Here is a 16850-nt window from a genome sequence, read left to right on the forward strand (position 1 = left end):
AATTAAGAGTACGATGTATCTAGTGTTGTATGCATGGATCTGGTTACTATTAAGTGCTCGATCCTTCAGTCAAACTTTAGGTGACTGATTCTTAGTTACCAATCTTTTGGAAGGGATTGTTGGATTTGTTGTTTGCCTAAGATTTAAGCAGCTATAGCTTTTAGTATTGTTTGTCGAGTTCGATTTGCATAACAAATTGGTAGCTGACCGAAATAGGATGACAATGCTGCACTTGGACTTGGTTGTTCCTGCCAGGAGCATGGGTATCCTTAGCTCTTTTAGATCAGCTGCAACTTGTTTCATGCCGGGCACATTTAGTTGCTGGACTTGGAAATAAATCAAATCGCCACCGAGTGGTATTATATTTTATATTTGAACTCAAACTCTTATTTGGTAAGTTGGTTCGAAACTTGTCTGGAATCTCAAGAGGTGAATGGCTTTGGGCTTCATTTTGGATCAATGTAGGATTTGAATTCTACCTACTTCTATTAATTCAGTTCAAACTTAATTATCGAATTCTATTAAGACTCAAATTATTCCTTAAGTTAGTTGAATTTTAAAAAATAAATATACTCACACGAGAAATTATAAACATGATTAACTTAAAAGTACATGAGCTATTGAACAAAATAAAATAGGCTTAGGTTTGAGCTTGAAATCGTATTCGAATATGAGAACTTGGTTTGCATTGGATTTCTAATACATATTGAATGATCATCATTTGCACTACAAAAGTTCGCAAGTCGGACTCAATTTGCACGTCTCATAGCCACTCACTGACCCCTTGTAAGATGGCCTGGGGAGATTGCCCCGAACCTCATAATCTCAGGCACAATTCCTGCACCATCTCAACATATCAACCGAGTCTGACAAATTTTTGCGGCACAAAGCTACTTTAATCAGTGATCACAAATAAGATTTTTTGAAAAACGGGAAGTAAAAGGTACCAGGGAGTCGACGACCAAGGTGTTCCTCGACTCAAACATGAAGATCTGGCAAAATTTTCAGCTCAAGTCCTGCAAACGACAGAACTTCCAATCAAAAAATATTGTTCTGAATATCACATTCATTCACATTCGATAGCCACAATTCTATGGATTTGATCCAATATTTTGCATTCCATCGTCTTTGGTTCTTATATAGACGCTACCTTGTTAAACATTAGGAAGTCGATCCAAGCTCCAAATGATTTATATGAACCTTCAACCAATCCATCTTGGCGAGATGCAGCGACACAAGTTGTAGCAAGATTGGCTTCAACACAATCGAATTAATAAGCATTGCATTCTCAGGCTCAGGGGTGGAACCAGCAAGATACGAAGGGGCAATTGCTCATAAAAAATATTGATGTTACAAAAATTTATAAATATACAAGCTTCTCCTCCTACATTGAAGCACCACAAATTCAAAATTCTAACTTCACCCAGCTGAAGTCCAACATGTGTAACAGCAACTCAGCAAGTAGTAAAGAACGGTTTAATCCATACAACATTGAACATATCTCATATAAAATAATGAGTAGGACTCACACATTCTGATACACATATGTTACACGAGGAGTGTTCTTCCAGATGTAGGATAAACCAACCCAAGAAGAACAATGACTGTCTTTGTCATAAATCAAAGCTGACGAAAACATCCAGTAAGTTAACTGTTATGATGTGATTTTATGACATAGTTGGCATTGAAAACTGAACATGAAATACTAACAGTACAAAGTACCGTTGCAGGTAAACCAGATTTTCCCCCACTTGATTGCAGACAAGGAGTTGAGGGTGCTAACATCCATTACTTTCTTGGCCTAACACGTAACTTTCAGTCGGTCGATACCAACAAAACAAGCATAATTGAATTGCATACATAGCATTCATAATATTTTCCGTATAGAAATCCCACAAGTTTCAGCAAATGTTCAGGATGACAAACTTAGATATTGCATGAGACATAACCGTGACTGCCATTTGGTTTGGAATGGCTACTAACATGAACCACCACACTTACCAACAAAAAAATGAACACTAGAATGAAAAACAGATACATACATCACTTGATATATCTTCATGTCACGCAGTTAATACTTAATTGTGATCCCAAACAGACTCCAGGATGAGATAAAATACAAATCCAATATTTCCAATCATAAAATAAGATGCAGAATCAAACATAAAAGTCGACTATCACGTCAAACAATTGAAAAATGATGATCCAAACAATAACAAATGCTGGAAAAGAAGAGAGAGAGAGACCTAAATGCAGAATCATGGCTCAGCAACCCATGATAGCACAATTATAGACAAAGACACCTGAATGAAACTTCAGTCCGATAATTTTCCAATTCAAAGTGTCATTCTTGACTCCCGACTTTGGGTTCCAGGAATTCAAGACAATAGCTTCACCTTCAGGACCCCTTTGACCACCCACAACAAGCAGTGCCTCTCCACAGGACTTGAAAGCAAGGCCCCAACCATTTGACGAGTCGGCCCTCACTGGAAGTCTCCCTATTTCGTCCCACGAGTTCTTTTCGTTGTCATACTTCTTCACCATGTTAGTTGCATATTCAACAGCATAGAGTTGGTTGTCAACTACTGCAACAAGAGGAGGTGCTTGCGCTGCTCGGTTGACATTGGGATACATGCCCTCGATTTTTCTCCACTTTCTTGTATTAAGGTCAAACTCCTCCCCACATGTTAATGAGTCGGTGGGACTAGTCATTCCACCGATAGCATAAAATTTTTTATCCATGAAAAATCCAGAGCATAATCTACGAGGAGAGTGCATGCTCGGTAACATTTCCCATTTACCAGTTAAAGAATTGTAAAGCTCGGCAGATTTCAACACGTTCCCATCCTTGTCGCTTCCTCCAGCTACGATGGCTATTGACCCAAGACAACCTGATGCAAAAAGACAACGAGGACGATTCATTCCTTCACACTTGACCCAATCACGGCGAGTCAGGCTATACTTCCAAATGGCGAATTCGAACAGCTCACGCCCGAAAACCAACAACTCACTCCCCACCGCTAATGACTCTTTATCAGCACAATTGAAACAATCATCACAAGGAATTTTAGGCAATCTCATCCACTTCTTCCTGAAGGGGTCAAATGCCTCCCACCCTCTTGGATCACAAACCATATAGACCCAATGCTCCACAATCCCCAACTGCCTTCTCAGCTCATACAAATACCCACTTTTAACCAGCCTATTGAATCTTACATTTAAGAATGACAAAGAAGCATAATCTGATCTATTAGCTCGAGCAAGACACGTCAATGCAACATCATCATGCAAACCAGGGAGAAAAGAATCACATGATTCGATAATGCAATGGCCATCATCATCTTCTTCTCTCAATATCTTTTTTACATCTTCTCCAACCATACAAGAGAGATTTGACTTATTTTGATTAAAAGATGAAAACATACACTTTGTTAGCTTGTTGGCTCTCGAATCCATGGAAGCACTTTCTTATCAACCGAGAAACAATTTAACAAATCAATAGCATCCCATACCTACGAAACCCACTTAATAACAAAATATCCAGATGCGTCTTTATTTTATTTTTGAAATTAAGCTCCAGTTTTCCTAATCATTTTGCCAATATCAAATACAAATATCCCATCTCTAGCAACAGTATACACAATCCGTCAATCCAACCCAACGATCATAAACTTGTGAAATCCTTTTCCGTTTTAAAAAAAGGCATTCAATCTGTATCATCCAACCAACCTTTATTGAGACGTCAAAATCCTCAATTTATTCCAAAATTTCTCCAACCCCGTAAGAAAACAAAAATGGTCTGCAATAAAGACTCTAACTTTCAGAAAAACAAGCGTAACCCCATCAAAATTCGCAGCTCCTTCTAAAGGTATTCTGAAGAAACAGAGAAATTTACAATACAAACAATTAACTAATCACTCATCATATTATATATATGAAAAAATAGTTTTTATGTGCTATGCAGTATATATATACAAGATCAATCGATTCGGATTCCAACCCGGCATCGCGAATTAATTAGATCTTTCAAGCGGAAGCAAGCATCGCCCAGGTCTTCCAGCAGTCAGAGTCACCGGCACATTCTTCAGCCACCGAAAGAAATAAGGCTCAATCGCACGTCACTAAACTCGTAAAAATGGAGTTCAGGCCAGCATCGCCGCTCCAAATGGAGTATAGTGAGAGAAAAGTGTATGAATTTTGTTGCGTGGAGGAATTATTTATGCAAAATTTGGGACCTTAATTATGACTATTTCTGATGCATTACGGGTCAAACTTTGTATATTACTTTTAATAACGCGTGCCCTCTCTTTTTAAAACTCTTTTCCCTATTTGCTTATTTTAATTAATTAGACACTTCCTTTTATTTTCCTGAAAATTCATTTATTTATTAAACCTGATTTTAACTCAGACCAAAATTCTAACCACATTTGTGCATGTAACTAATGTTATATATTGTTAAACATAAGGCCCTTTTACTAAGAAATTTTAGTGTCATGGTCCAAATTCAAATTAATTATAGTATCAAAGACACAATTATGATTACCATATGGAAATATCTTTTAAAACTGAAATCCGATTTTCTCAATCGGAGTAAATATAAAATTTCGTTTAATTCTAATATTTTGGGGTACTCTATATTTTTAAAAACCCAAAATATAATGATACCAACTATAGTCAATTTGTTTAGCAGAATTACACAAGAAATGTAAAAGTATATTTAAATTTATCAAGAAAATTAATACACATATCTCTAAAATTTCACATTGTCTTTTAGAAAAGGCTTTAACTAAAACATCTCTCACCGTACTCTATTAACTTCAAAAGTCAAGGAGAAACCTTCCATATTTGCAGCCGAAAGCTGGGAACTAAAGCCACCATCTACAATTTTTAGTTTCTACCCAGTAAAAACTCTCCCCAGTCCAGCAAAACGAAACTCGTAGTCGAACCTTCACGTTGTATGCTCGTTTTTGTTCAGCACTACACTTTGTCTTCTCGGTTATCTGGGGGACAATAACTGTATTACCCAACTGCTGTCAAATGAGAGCATCTGTTTCACTACGTTCAGGCAATTTTTTCTGGAGATCATGGCGCTTGCACCAGCACAAGTATGGCCGAATTGGCCCATCTTCTTCTACAACCCATGCGTTCTGTGCAACATCCTCTAGAGTCATTCTTTGCACAGGATCTGCACAACAGATTCACTTATCAGTGATGCAAAAGTCGAGCTGATGAACATTTGAAATTCTTCAGAAAATAATGACAAATAATGCAACAGCGTCGAAGACTGACCTTTGCACAAAAGGCCCTCGAGCAGACTCTTCAACAGAGGTTTCATTTCATCAGGGAGCAACAATGGGTCGTTAACGATCTGCGGGTATCAACATCAATATCTATTACTAGAGAACAATATTTTGCCGAAATAAGGTAGAACAGGGAGACGGGGCAATATACTTGTACAGATAATGCATGTGAAGAAATTTAAACAGGAAACAGCAAGAGTCGACTATACACACCTTGTCATATGTATCTTGCAGGGTCTCTCCCAGAAACGGATATTTCCCGAGAACCATACAGTATAAAGTAACTCCAACTGCCCATGTATCGGCAGCTTTTCCATGATAAGTTTCACCTATACAGCACTCGGGAGCTGTAAATACAGGAGTTCCAGGAGAACGAAGAAGCTCATCATTATCATCCTACACATGGAATTGTTGTGAATTGAGTTCATGACACTGAAAGTGAAATGCCGGACTAGGAAAAAGGAAAAATCTAATTAATAGAAAATTTATTTTGCACGAAACACTTTATATGGTTATTCCACTCAAGTTCTTTATAAAGCAAAATACGTCCTCTAGAATACCATAATTTTCGAACATGGACATATTCTTCGCAAGAAATCTAGAATTTGATCTGATCATTAAGTGCACAGGCAGGATGCTCGAGTCTCAACAAATGATACAATACTTAACAAATAAAGGTGATATCCAAGTAAAAACAAATAACGAAATATGAAATTCCCTACTGGGATGTAGCGTCAAGTTAAAATTTTCTATACCCAATAATCCAAAAGAGTGGAGTGGTAAAAAATTGCTCTCCGAAACAATATAGACTGAATGTATATATGTCCATGCATTTTTCAGATTGTTATTCCCGTAAGTGATTTACGATTGAGAGGTCCACATTTCAGTACTAGATAGCAGACGTCTGGGAATTATTATCAAGCCCTCCCTTTCACATGATCAAATAAATAGAATTACTCACCTCAAAAACCTGACTGACGCTAAAATCACCGATCTTGATGGCACCAGAACCAGTAATTAATAAATTATCAGGTTTGATATCCCCATGCACTATATTCTGTTAATTGGAGGAAATAAATACTAAGTTTAGTTCTCTACAACTGAAAGACCAAGCATGACAAACTCGGGATTATGAAATTTTGTCTTTTATGGGAAATTCATGCCAAGATACTCTATCACACAATCATAAATGCGTTTCGATTTTAAACAATTCATGAGCATGCAGCACATTTCAATCTTTCAATATAAGATAAATATTCAAACAAAAATATCAAGAATGAGGTCCATAAGAAACCAAAGTACCAACCAAAGAAGCAGAGTTGGGAAGCCCTTTTTCTGCCTAAAAAGCGAAGCATAACATAAGATCGGTGCATATTACTACTTAATGCCACAGCTAGTGCATAAAACTTGGCCACTTTATTAAATTAAAATGTAAAACACTGAATTCGGTCTTTTTTTTTTGAGTTAGGGTCAAGGTTTGTTAAAATTGGATCTCGAACGTGAAACATCTTCCCAAACTCGGGACCTTTGTTCCATATGGCTATAAGCCATCGGCCTGAACTCGGTCTTTTTAGATTACTAAAAAGACACTAAAATATGTCAGAAGTCCCCCATAGGCTGTAGACCAATGTAGAGTTCTAAAATTGCAATATTAGGTTACATATTACAATACAGATGAAGTAAATAAGCACACGAAGAGGTTAAGCACTAGAGACTGTGAAACATTTAACATAAGGATATTTACAAATTGACATTTTAGAAGTTTGAAGTCAGCTTAAGGTGATAGTAAAATCTGGGAAAATGGAGCAATATACTCCTGTACATTCTCAAGCATCATACATCATCGTGTAAGATCAAAATAGACTAAAGCTTTATTCAATTAACAGAATAAAAACAGAAGTCTAGACATCATACATGAGCATGAAGATACATCAAACCAGAAACTACACCACGTAAGTACTTCCGTGCAGTATTTTCTTCCAGGCAACATGCAGGACCGGTACCATCAAAGACCCATTTGCCTTCCACATATTCAAGAACTGAACAAAAGCAGCTTTGAAGTCACATAAAGAAAGCCACCATTGGCTGGGGCAGAAACAAAATGAGGGACGTTATAAAATACCCATAAAAAAGTGATCAGTCGTAGGGTCATCTATAACTTCAATTAGATTGACGATATTGGGATGGCTCAATCCCTTCATTATTAAAACCTGCAAGCATATCATTCATCCATTTTGTAAAACTGATATATGAAAGGAGAACTGCTATAGGTTTAAACAGAAGAGAACATCTAAGGTTGTCAAAGGACCGCTTAAAAGAATGGTCATATATACCCAACAATCAATACAATTGATAAAGAATGCTAGCAAAGATGGATGCACACGACGTCTGAATTTAAGAGGAAAAAAACATAAAGTGAAGATTATCAAGTAATGCAGGCCACTCGCAATTAGTTTTAAAAGAAAATTTTACATAGGCATGGCGGGAGGATATTCTGCAAGCCAATGGTCATGGCACACTACATGACAGGCTAGAAAGCCAAAAAACTCTAGATTAAAGGTATATTGGAATTTGGAAATAACCCCAGTACAAATGAAGCAACATGCTAGCAACCACCTGAAAAGATGACATACAAGAAGAGATTATCATTACCTCACGAAGAACATCAGACATGGCAGTTTCTGAAGGTGTGACTCGTATCTTCAACAGATAAGACTTATGAAAGGACTGCCAAAAAAAAAAAGAGAACAGCTGATATCATGTAAAGCTATCATTTCTAATTACTTCATTCTCACTTGGGTTCTTGTTAATATATTCTGGAGAACCAATAAAACATTTTTAAAAACACAGAATAATCTAGCTTTCTGTTATTGAGTTACTTAGAGATTATAGTCTTAGATGTGCAACTGAAACTGTCAGCTGCTTAACAAAGTAGAGTGTGGTGATATCCACATGAAAAGGCTGTCTCTATTATTTTTTTGGGTGTGTGTAGGATATAAAGCAGATCCCAGCAGGAAAAAATATCAATAAAAAATTAACCGAAAAGAGTTTGAAAAGAGTGAATGAGAATTTAGAAAATGCATGTGTAAATATCTAAATGATTAAGCAAACATGAAACAAGACATCACCTTTATAGCATAATTTTTACCATCTATATAACTTCGGTAGAGAACCTGTGTATTATACAATACAGGGCAAAAAGATTACATGTAATACTCAATATAGAAAACTAGAAAGTGAGATACTTATACCATCAAGCTCACCACTTTCCCATAGCTGCCACCACCAATCTTGCGTTCATAGACATACTCATTAACAGTCTTGATTCCATTTTCATCCTGAATTTAGACGAGTTAATATGAGCAGAATAATGATAAGTAACAATGGATCAATGACTACTCTCATCATGATATCTATTTTATCTGATTTAAGCAACTTTCATTTGAGGATGAAAAAAAGAAATAATAATCAGTTTTGGTTATGGCCAATCTCATTCTTCTGAGCATAAAGCTTGAGCTACTACTTTAGGTCTACTTGAAAATTTACATTAACACGCTCTAATCGTAGTGACAAGGTAAATTTTCACGATATTCAAAACAAAAAAATTGAGTTGAAATAACCATGATCACCATAATTTTAGTAACACAAAACACATTGATATAAACATAGAAAATTTCAATCTACCAAGCTTCAAAGATCGATTATTAACTGGTAGAAAGTTTTAGAGCTTTATTATTTCTTAATATTGATAATAGACTTTTTAAAGTTTCTTTTCCTTGCTGAGCAGGGTGGATGTATATTGGTTCAAAGATCAACTTAAGGGGAAAAAACTATTTAGTTTGGTAAACTGGAACATCGATCAGTAATTGGGTTAAAGTTTACATATTTCGATGAAAAAGTTCCCAGTAAAAACTTTGAATGCTACAATGTAACACATACAGGTACATAAATCTTTAAATATTCAGGTAACCACGTTCATTTGCTTGTCTTCGAGTAACAATCACATGTATTGAACAATTAAGCAAAGTAACATATTCACACAAAGTGAATTTAATATTTAAAGAAGTTAGGGGCTGATTTCGATGTTTGTTTTGGAGGAACAACTTCACGATTCCTCAAGAAAATAAAAAGGTGCAAGCACCAAGTAAAATTCATGGATGGAGGAGAGATTCAGTAAAAAAAATCTAGATTTCATTATATAACTTCTTATATTTATATAAATACCAAAACAAGGTACACTTCCCAAGAAGTACATTAATTAAATCCAAATATTGAAGGGGACACCAACTTTCTCATTTCCAACAAACATCTGAAATCATGAAAGAATTTTTGCTCTTCTGAGTTCTGGGACAGGTGTACTGTGCAACAAATCTCATCCATATCCCAGCCTTCAACGGTAATTTAGAGTGCCGGAAAATTCTAGAATCTTATTTTGCCACTGCTTACGATAAATTAAAAATAAAAAAACACCTGTCACACAGCTTACCTCTGAGCGAAGGAGACTGTGGGTTTCCTTAACAGGGAACTCCCTGCAAATGAATCCATGCTGCATCCGATACCTGAGATTTTCCTCCGCTCGTTTAGTAGGGCTTTGGAAATCACACTCTTCCCCATTCTCACTATCAGCCACATCTCTGTTAGAAAAGCTATCATCCTCATTTTCCGTCTCTTCATCCAATAAGAACTCGTGTGATGTGCTATCACCCAATCCCCTAACTTTATTGGATTTTTTTGCAAAGCTAAAACCAAACCAGCCACAGCAACCAACCGCTGTCATTTTCTCCATCGTATCCCTCTTAACAAACATCACAAGACTAAAGTTCTAACCAATCATTTCAATACACAACACGCTAACAAACTACCCACAGTCCTGAACAAAGAAAACAGCAAATCAAATTAAAACCAGCATTTTCCCTCAAAAACCAATAAAAAGACTAACACCTTGTCAGTAGACACTGGAAGCTATTAAGCACACATTTCTATTGATAAATAAAGTTAATGACGACCTTCAATACTTGAAGCGGGCTTTAGCAGACTGATCAGCTATAATATTCCAGAGGATGCCATTCAGCAAAGCGAAAGAAACAATTAATCAACTCAATACCATCACTATGCGGAGCTGACATCTCCGAAATGCCTTAACCTTCTCGCCCGACGAGTAAGAGAACACCAAAAACCAAGAATATTACGAGTAATTTTTTTTATTCAAGACGGCGGTCTTACTGTTCAACAAACGAAACATGATTATAATATACACAAGCAGATACGTTTGAATTGTGGACTAATTTCAAGAAAGGTCAAAAGGATCGGATTCAAAATAATAAGATCACACCACGAAATTATAATATAAAATTAATAGAATGACAAAATATAAATGACAAATAGATACAAAGAGCCCATCAACAAAACAGCTGAACTTTTTTTAAAAAATTGCATACATTACCTGTCTTGTGATGGTGCTCAACAACAAGAACAAAAAAACCCAGCTCAGATATCCACAAAAGATCTGATTTTCAACGTCCCACAGAAAAATCGAACTGGTAAGCAAAAAAAAAAAAAAATCAGAACAAGGAAGAAGAGCCGAAAATTCGAATCCCTATCCCAATTCTGATTCAAATTTCAAAGCCCTCCCTCAGCTTTATCACATTGTAATCAATCAATCTTCAACAGAATCTCCGCTACAGAAATAAAGAAACCCGGGAATGAATTTTAATGCATGAGATTGAAAAGGATTAAGAGGGAAAGCAAAATGGGTAGACGTGGTGGCATATTCCGACAGCCACTGTCTCTTTCCTCATTTTGTCAAACAATGGTCCTTCTGATCAAGATCCCGTTAACCCCCAATATATTTAAACCAGACAAATTGCTTTCTTAAATTCATCACCCAATATTTTCTAATTATTTATTCAATTATATTTTGAATTTGCAAATACATTTCAATAGATCTCATAAAAATATATTACATCTAATTAAAAAGTTATAATTTATTTATAAATGTATAATTAATAACCTTTTTCTAGTCTCGAACACAATTTACATTTATATTATTTAATTATATTATAACAAAAATTAATATTTAAGTACAAATAAGTTTCCATAATGGAGATGTATAACGTATTCGGACTCAATATTTAATCTATATTTATATTTTTATGACAATATCTTTAATTTTTTTTATACGATGACTATATTTTTTAGGCAATTATTTAAATATATTAGTTAAAAACATAAGTAAAAAATATTATGAATATAATTACGTCATAATAAATTTATGTATTAATCATGATGGGACTACGTTCTTGTCATGTACGAGTCTTCCAAAATCTTAATAGACAGTCAAGTCAAATTACTTGGGCCTGTTTGGCGGAGGCCCAAGACCAAAGAACAGCCCAACCCAACGTCCAATTTCCTATCCTAAATCTAATGTAAAGCAAAAAACAAGGTTAAATTTATAACTAATTTCAGTGAAGCAAAGCCAGACAGGATTCATCGCAGTAATCTCGAACTCTTTCACTGAACAAGCGCCTTGTGTGGTTGCCGCCATGACAGTTGGCGTGCTTGCTCTACAGGGATCTTTCAACGAACATATCGCAGGCATGTTTTCTTACTCGGGTCCTCTTTATTTTTGCTCTAGGATATTGTATTTGTATGCTTTTGGATAATTTTGAGGGTATGCACACTATTCACCATGCATATCCCTGCATATGGAGCGGTGATTGTTTCGCGTGGATTCGATGATGCAGCTTTGAAAAGGTTGGGTGTGATTGGAGTGGAGGTAAGGAAGGCGGAGCAGCTGCAAAATGTGAGCGCGCTTATTATTCCAGGCGGAGAGAGCACCACCATGGCTAAGCTTGCCGGGTATCACAACCTTGTAGGTCCCTTTTTTTGTTTGTTCAATGATGCACAAGATACTTGAAGGTTGGGAATTCAGTTCTTTTAAACTTTTATGGTTCCTGAAAATAGGTTTCTTAGTGATATTTTTTTTTGCTTTCGCAAAAAGGGGGGGAAGCAGAGTTAGCAAAGTAAATCGCAGGTGACTTGCATGACAGATATTAGGAATTTGGTTGGTGGGATTATATGTTTCGAGGTGGTTAAACTAGGATTCTCAGTCAAATGATGTCGAAAACGGCATATGTTTCTTACACTAATTTCTGTTCGCATGTTGTCCATATTAATCTGCAACGGTGCTAGTGGATTTCCTAATGATGACCTATATTATTCTGTTTTATGTCATGCTTTTGCTTGCGTGGTGTGAAGGCCATTCAATAGGCAAAAAAAATAATAATTTGGTGCCAGAAGATTTGTTGGCTCAATGAATATTCAATATTGTTAAAAGGAAGAATTTATGGGCTGAGGTTTAATGAAAGTTTTATAAAACTTCTTTGGATATTCAAAAAATACCAATGGATGAAAAGAAAGTGTTCCACAGTAGGTGTGTGGAAGAAAGGTGTTTCCTTTTAATATCCCTTGCTGTCAATTAATCAAAAGGAAGAAAAGAAAGGTGTTGCCTTTGAGGGATTCATCCGAATGAGCTTTATGGTGGAAATGATGTACTATTTGTTTGTGTTTTCAGCCGTTTACTACGAAAAAACTGTAGAACTTAATATATGCACGTGAATTCTGTTCCCAAGAATTTGAGAAACTCCAACTGTGCATGCTCTGTCTTAATTACCATGACGATACTGCTATTCTTTTGCTGAAGTGAGGATAAAGTTGGTTTGCTGCACGTGTACAGTTCCCTGAATTGTTTGGTGTAACTAAGTGCAGAACCTTATCACTTTTTTATTTGACAGTGTGATTAAAAAATTTACAATGTGGTTATTGGTATATCATTTGCATAACGATTCTTGGGTTGCAATTGTGCCCAAGCTGCTCGTGAAAGAAAGCTTACTGGTTCAAACTCTAGCTTTGGTTGCTGGTTGGTGGGAAGTAGGTAACGGCTTACGCTTCCTAGGCCATTGCAATTGGTATATATTCAGGATAAGGAGTAGGTATAGGATGATGGATATCACCAATCTACATATTTGTCTGTATAAATAATGTCATTTTATTTTTATAGAGATGGTTGAACATGATCAATAATGTGAGGAAAGGGGATTAGCTTGCCGTATCTATTGAAATCATCATCTCTATTATTTTAAACTCTATAGGACGTTTAAAATGCATGGTAGTTATTCTGTCCACCACTTGGTGGTGAAAAAATTGAAAATGATAGAAATTAAGAATGTTGCTTTTAGGATAAAATTTTTGTTTTCAGACTCCCACTCCTTAAAACTTGCTGTACATAGTCATATTCTAATTTTCATTTATCATGTTTTTTCAACCGTAATGAACTCAACAGTATCCTTAGTCCTTACTAAAGCATGATACTCTTAATTCCTTGCGCTAATTTCAACTATTTTTTCTTTGAATAGAAGTTAGTTGTAGTAACTATGGTGGCAGTCTATCTGCGTCTATTTGTCAACAATGTGCATATAAGAATGATAACATGTTAAACATTTTTTCGACTGCAGTTCCCTGCTTTGAGAGAGTTTGTTAAAATTGGGAAACCGGTTTGGGGAACTTGTGCGGGTCTTATTTTCCTGGCTGACAAAGCAATTGGTAAGTATATTTATTTTACCGTTACCATGACACTGGCTTGAAATTTCACACTTTTGTGAGCCTCAATACATGTTCTTCTTTTGCTTATGTATTACCATACACAACATTCTTATCACTAAAGCAGGAAATGAGATCTTTTAGAGTTTAAATTTCAGTTTTGAGATTTCTGTTATATGTCTTTCCTTCAGGGCAGAAAAGCGGAGGGCAGGAATTGATCGGTGGCCTTAATTGTACTGTGCATAGAAACTTCTTTGGCAGTCAGGTATTATAGCAATCTTTTCCCTCAAATTTACTACATTTCTCAAACATCGAAAGGAAAAACAAAAGATATTAGCTGTCTACTGCATGCACATATACATTTTTGCAGTTCTCCACTTCACGCTGATATCATCATTGCTGTCGGTTTACTGTAGGGTTCTCATAAATTGACGTTTATCCTCTCTCTTTGTGGTTTTTTCCTTAAAAAATTCATATAGTACGTAAGACATGGACTTGATTGTTTAATGATTTAGTTTTTTCATTTTGACCATGTTTCTTGGTATAGCTTCTCATTTTATCAATGCAGGATATGAAATTCCAATGTTTCAAGAATGTGAATTCTAAGAGCAGTTCCAAGTCATCTATTGATCTTATGATTAACTGAGACCAGTTGAATGGCTTGAGTGCATGCTACTTTTAAGAGAATGGATTAACACTGTAAAGCAGGACACTTTATGTGAACAGTAGGGGAGGATATAAGTACATAGATATGATGTAGAAGGATGTGTTTTTCCCCCCAAAATGAGTTTTCCGGCTGAATTCAAAATTTATTTCCTCCTTCTCTCTCAATTTCTTAAGAAAATCAAGATATCTGTTTTCCAATCAATGTCACTTTTTCAGCTGCAAAGCTTTGAGTCGGAGGTTTCAGTTCCTGAGATTGCAGCCACAGAAGGAGGCCCACCGAGCTTCTGCGGTGTCTTTATTCGTGCCCCTGGAATTCTTGAAGTAGGCCCAGAAGTACAAGTGTTGGCCGATGTTGCAGTTCAATCTAACGGAACTGCTGATTTTGATTCAGTTTTTGAAAGTTCGGAGGTCAAATTTAATCATTTTCATTTTTTTGCCTTCACTTCTTCACACTCACTTTCTGCTAATGTTTTTATTCCTTTTTATTATTTCCACTCACCACGCTCTACTCCTTAAAAGACGAGTATCTTTCCAAAAGTACTTCAATCTAGTGACGTCACTACCACTAATTAAGAGCCAGTACTTTTGAAGAAATAATTTGAAGATGTTTAAAACTTTGGTTGTTCTGATTTACATCTAAAATCTAAGTCATACCGTTATCAAATCTGGATAAAGGTTGGTTTTCCCCATCGAAAAGAATAAGGCCTCCAATGCTAGTCAGTCTTAAATAAACCAGAGGGAAGGCCGTCATTGTCAATTGCACATCCCATATTGTTATGGACCTTTTCACGCTTTAACCCTTCTGACTTATTTTTCCCTGGCAAACCTCCCCTTAATCTGATCAGACAAATTCATCATATGTCACTGTTTGTTTCTAGAGATTGTTGAATTCATATGGATTTCTGCGTTCACTTTAATAGTTTCTTTTGTCTTTTATAAACAGTTAGTCCTTGATTGCTTAAATTTAGGGCGTTGACTGTTTTTGATAATTAAAATCGACATAACACTTTGCATGGATATGGGGGGCTAATGATGTTAAATGAGAATTTTATGACAAAGGGTAAAGATAGTACTGCCACGCTCAAGCAATCTTAGCAAAGATTTATAAAGGTAAATTAGGTTTCTTCTTCTTGCCGATTTCTTGTGGCATGATAATGTTTTGATGAAGGCTGTTGGTATAATCTATGGATTTGTATGCCGAAAATATATGATTGTACCCCTTGTTTAAGTCTTAAATCACAAGATACTAGTATTCGTATTATAGTATATCATAACAAATGATGTATTTGATTTGTGATATCCATTACGATTTCGTCCATCAGGAAAATTCTGGATCTGAAAAGAGGGTGATTGTTGCTGTAAAACAAGGAAACTTGCTAGCCACCGCTTTTCACCCGGAATTGACTGCTGACACTCGATGGTATGCATATTGAGCATATACAACAAAAAATACTCTAATTAATTTCTAATGACCTTCCTCTGGTGCAGGCATAGTTATTTTTTGAAGATGGTGAAAGAAACCAGCAATGATGCTTCAAGTAGTATTGCTTTGTCCACCGAAATCCCGGAGCCTCCAATATATGATCTTCCAATATATCAACAGTGACGAAGAAAATGACATTTCAAGCGTGGAAATGGATTTTTAGAAGGTGGATGAAACTTTTATTGCATTCTGTCTTCTACGAGCTTCTGTCTTTTGATTACATTATTTATTCTTAAGCAGAGATTCAATGCTTTAAAAAGTGGTTTGCAGCCTATATTTTCTTCTTGAGTAGTCGTGTACATATTTAAGAAATTGTTAGTTATGTGGTATTCCGTATTTGAAGTTTGTCAAAGAATTAATTTAAATATTTGCTCTCTTGTATAAAACTATTATCATCAGCGGTACGGGTGTAATTTCAATTCATGTTTAAACTATCCATTTTAATTGTCATTATATTAGGAGAAGATTTGAATGGAAACTCAAAAGGGGAAATCAGATTTAATACAGTAATTTTTTAGTAAGATTAGTTTTTAATAATCTTTCGGTGTGTATATGAAGTCGTTACACTATACTCAAGTCCTATCACAAAATTAAAATCAGTTCTCAAACAAATTTTCTCCATCCAAATAAACTCAAGATTCAGGAGTTTTATTTTGATTCCATTATATAAATCATAATTCTCCATCAAAATACAACCCGGATGACTAAAAGTAGGTGATGAAGAATAAGTAAAGAACACATGAATAGTTGAAATAAGATCAGTTTCTGGCACTAATAAATAGAAAAACATTATTCTGTTTATC

At 35.6% G+C, this 16850-nt stretch overlaps 3 protein-coding genes across 12 annotated transcripts; 1 reads left to right on the forward strand and 2 right to left on the reverse strand.

Annotated features, from left to right (window-relative positions):
• Positions 1 to 660: 660 nt before the first annotated feature.
• On the reverse strand, positions 661 to 4245 carry LOC140987439 (F-box/kelch-repeat protein At5g60570-like). 6 transcript variants are annotated; one of them, XR_012177137.1, is made up of 4 exons: positions 2247 to 4245; positions 1151 to 1254; positions 948 to 1016; positions 661 to 838 (listed from the first exon to the last, which is right to left on the reverse strand). XR_012177137.1 is itself a non-coding variant. In XM_073455945.1 (2 exons), the coding sequence occupies exon 2, from the start codon at positions 3454 to 3456 to the stop codon at positions 2266 to 2268; it is 1191 nt and encodes a 396-aa protein (XP_073312046.1). In that variant the 5' UTR covers positions 3457 to 3873; positions 4001 to 4245; the 3' UTR covers positions 2108 to 2265. The 6 variants fall into 6 exon arrangements, 2 of the variants coding, with proteins under 2 accessions (XP_073312046.1, XP_073312052.1); XR_012177131.1 differs by adding an exon at positions 1723 to 1801 and having other exon boundaries at positions 661 to 1016; positions 1151 to 1626; XR_012177136.1 differs by having other exon boundaries at positions 661 to 1016.
• Positions 4246 to 4706: 461 nt separating this feature from the next.
• Positions 4707 to 11134, reverse strand: LOC140987458 (serine/threonine-protein kinase GRIK2-like). Of its 5 annotated transcripts, none has more exons than XM_073455985.1 (12): positions 10744 to 11133; positions 10307 to 10443; positions 9787 to 10170; positions 8564 to 8638; positions 8429 to 8473; positions 7953 to 8027; positions 7423 to 7510; positions 7215 to 7339; positions 6262 to 6357; positions 5514 to 5696; positions 5290 to 5368; positions 4707 to 5185 (listed from the first exon to the last, which is right to left on the reverse strand). In XM_073455985.1, the coding sequence occupies exons 3-12, from the start codon at positions 10105 to 10107 to the stop codon at positions 5034 to 5036; spliced, it is 1239 nt and encodes a 412-aa protein (XP_073312086.1). In that variant the 5' UTR covers positions 10108 to 10170; positions 10307 to 10443; positions 10744 to 11133; the 3' UTR covers positions 4707 to 5033. The 5 variants fall into 5 exon arrangements, with proteins under 5 accessions (XP_073312086.1, XP_073312082.1, XP_073312094.1 ...); XM_073455981.1 differs by having other exon boundaries at positions 10304 to 10443; XM_073455993.1 differs by having other exon boundaries at positions 10307 to 10522.
• A 602-nt stretch (positions 11135 to 11736) lies between these two features.
• LOC140987486 (probable pyridoxal 5'-phosphate synthase subunit PDX2) lies at positions 11737 to 16445 on the forward strand. The gene is made up of 7 exons (XM_073456014.1): positions 11737 to 11894; positions 12044 to 12171; positions 13814 to 13901; positions 14090 to 14163; positions 14781 to 14972; positions 15887 to 15984; positions 16053 to 16445. The coding sequence occupies exons 1-7, from the start codon at positions 11843 to 11845 to the stop codon at positions 16168 to 16170; spliced, it is 750 nt and encodes a 249-aa protein (XP_073312115.1). The 5' UTR covers positions 11737 to 11842; the 3' UTR covers positions 16171 to 16445.
• The last annotated feature ends 405 nt before the right edge of the window (positions 16446 to 16850 follow it).

This window comes from Primulina huaijiensis, chromosome 1 (assembly GCF_012295235.1).
Source record: "Primulina huaijiensis isolate GDHJ02 chromosome 1, ASM1229523v2, whole genome shotgun sequence".
NCBI lineage: Eukaryota > Viridiplantae > Streptophyta > Magnoliopsida > Lamiales > Gesneriaceae > Primulina > Primulina huaijiensis.

Bases quoted from the DNA above. Each gene is read 5' to 3' on its own strand.
- LOC140987439 (XM_073455945.1), bottom strand. From the start codon at position 3,456: ATGGATTCGAGAGCCAACAAGCTAACAAAGTGTATGTTTTCATCTTTT.
- LOC140987458 (XM_073455974.1), bottom strand. From the start codon at position 10,107: ATGTTTGTTAAGAGGGATACGATGGAGAAAATGACAGCGGTTGGTTGC. The intron at 8,028-8,428 runs GTGATGTCTTGT...TTTTTTTGGCAG, and splicing joins GTAAAAATTATGCTATAAAG to TCCTTTCATAAGTCTTATCT. The intron at 6,358-7,214 runs GTATGATGTCTA...TCCAATTAACAG, and splicing joins TGATGTATCTTCATGCTCAT to AATATAGTGCATGGGGATAT.
- LOC140987486 (XM_073456014.1), top strand. From the start codon at position 11,843: ATGACAGTTGGCGTGCTTGCTCTACAGGGATCTTTCAACGAACATATC. The intron at 13,902-14,089 runs GTAAGTATATTT...TCTTTCCTTCAG, and splicing joins CCTGGCTGACAAAGCAATTG to GGCAGAAAAGCGGAGGGCAG. The intron at 15,985-16,052 runs GTATGCATATTG...CCTCTGGTGCAG, and splicing joins TTGACTGCTGACACTCGATG to GCATAGTTATTTTTTGAAGA.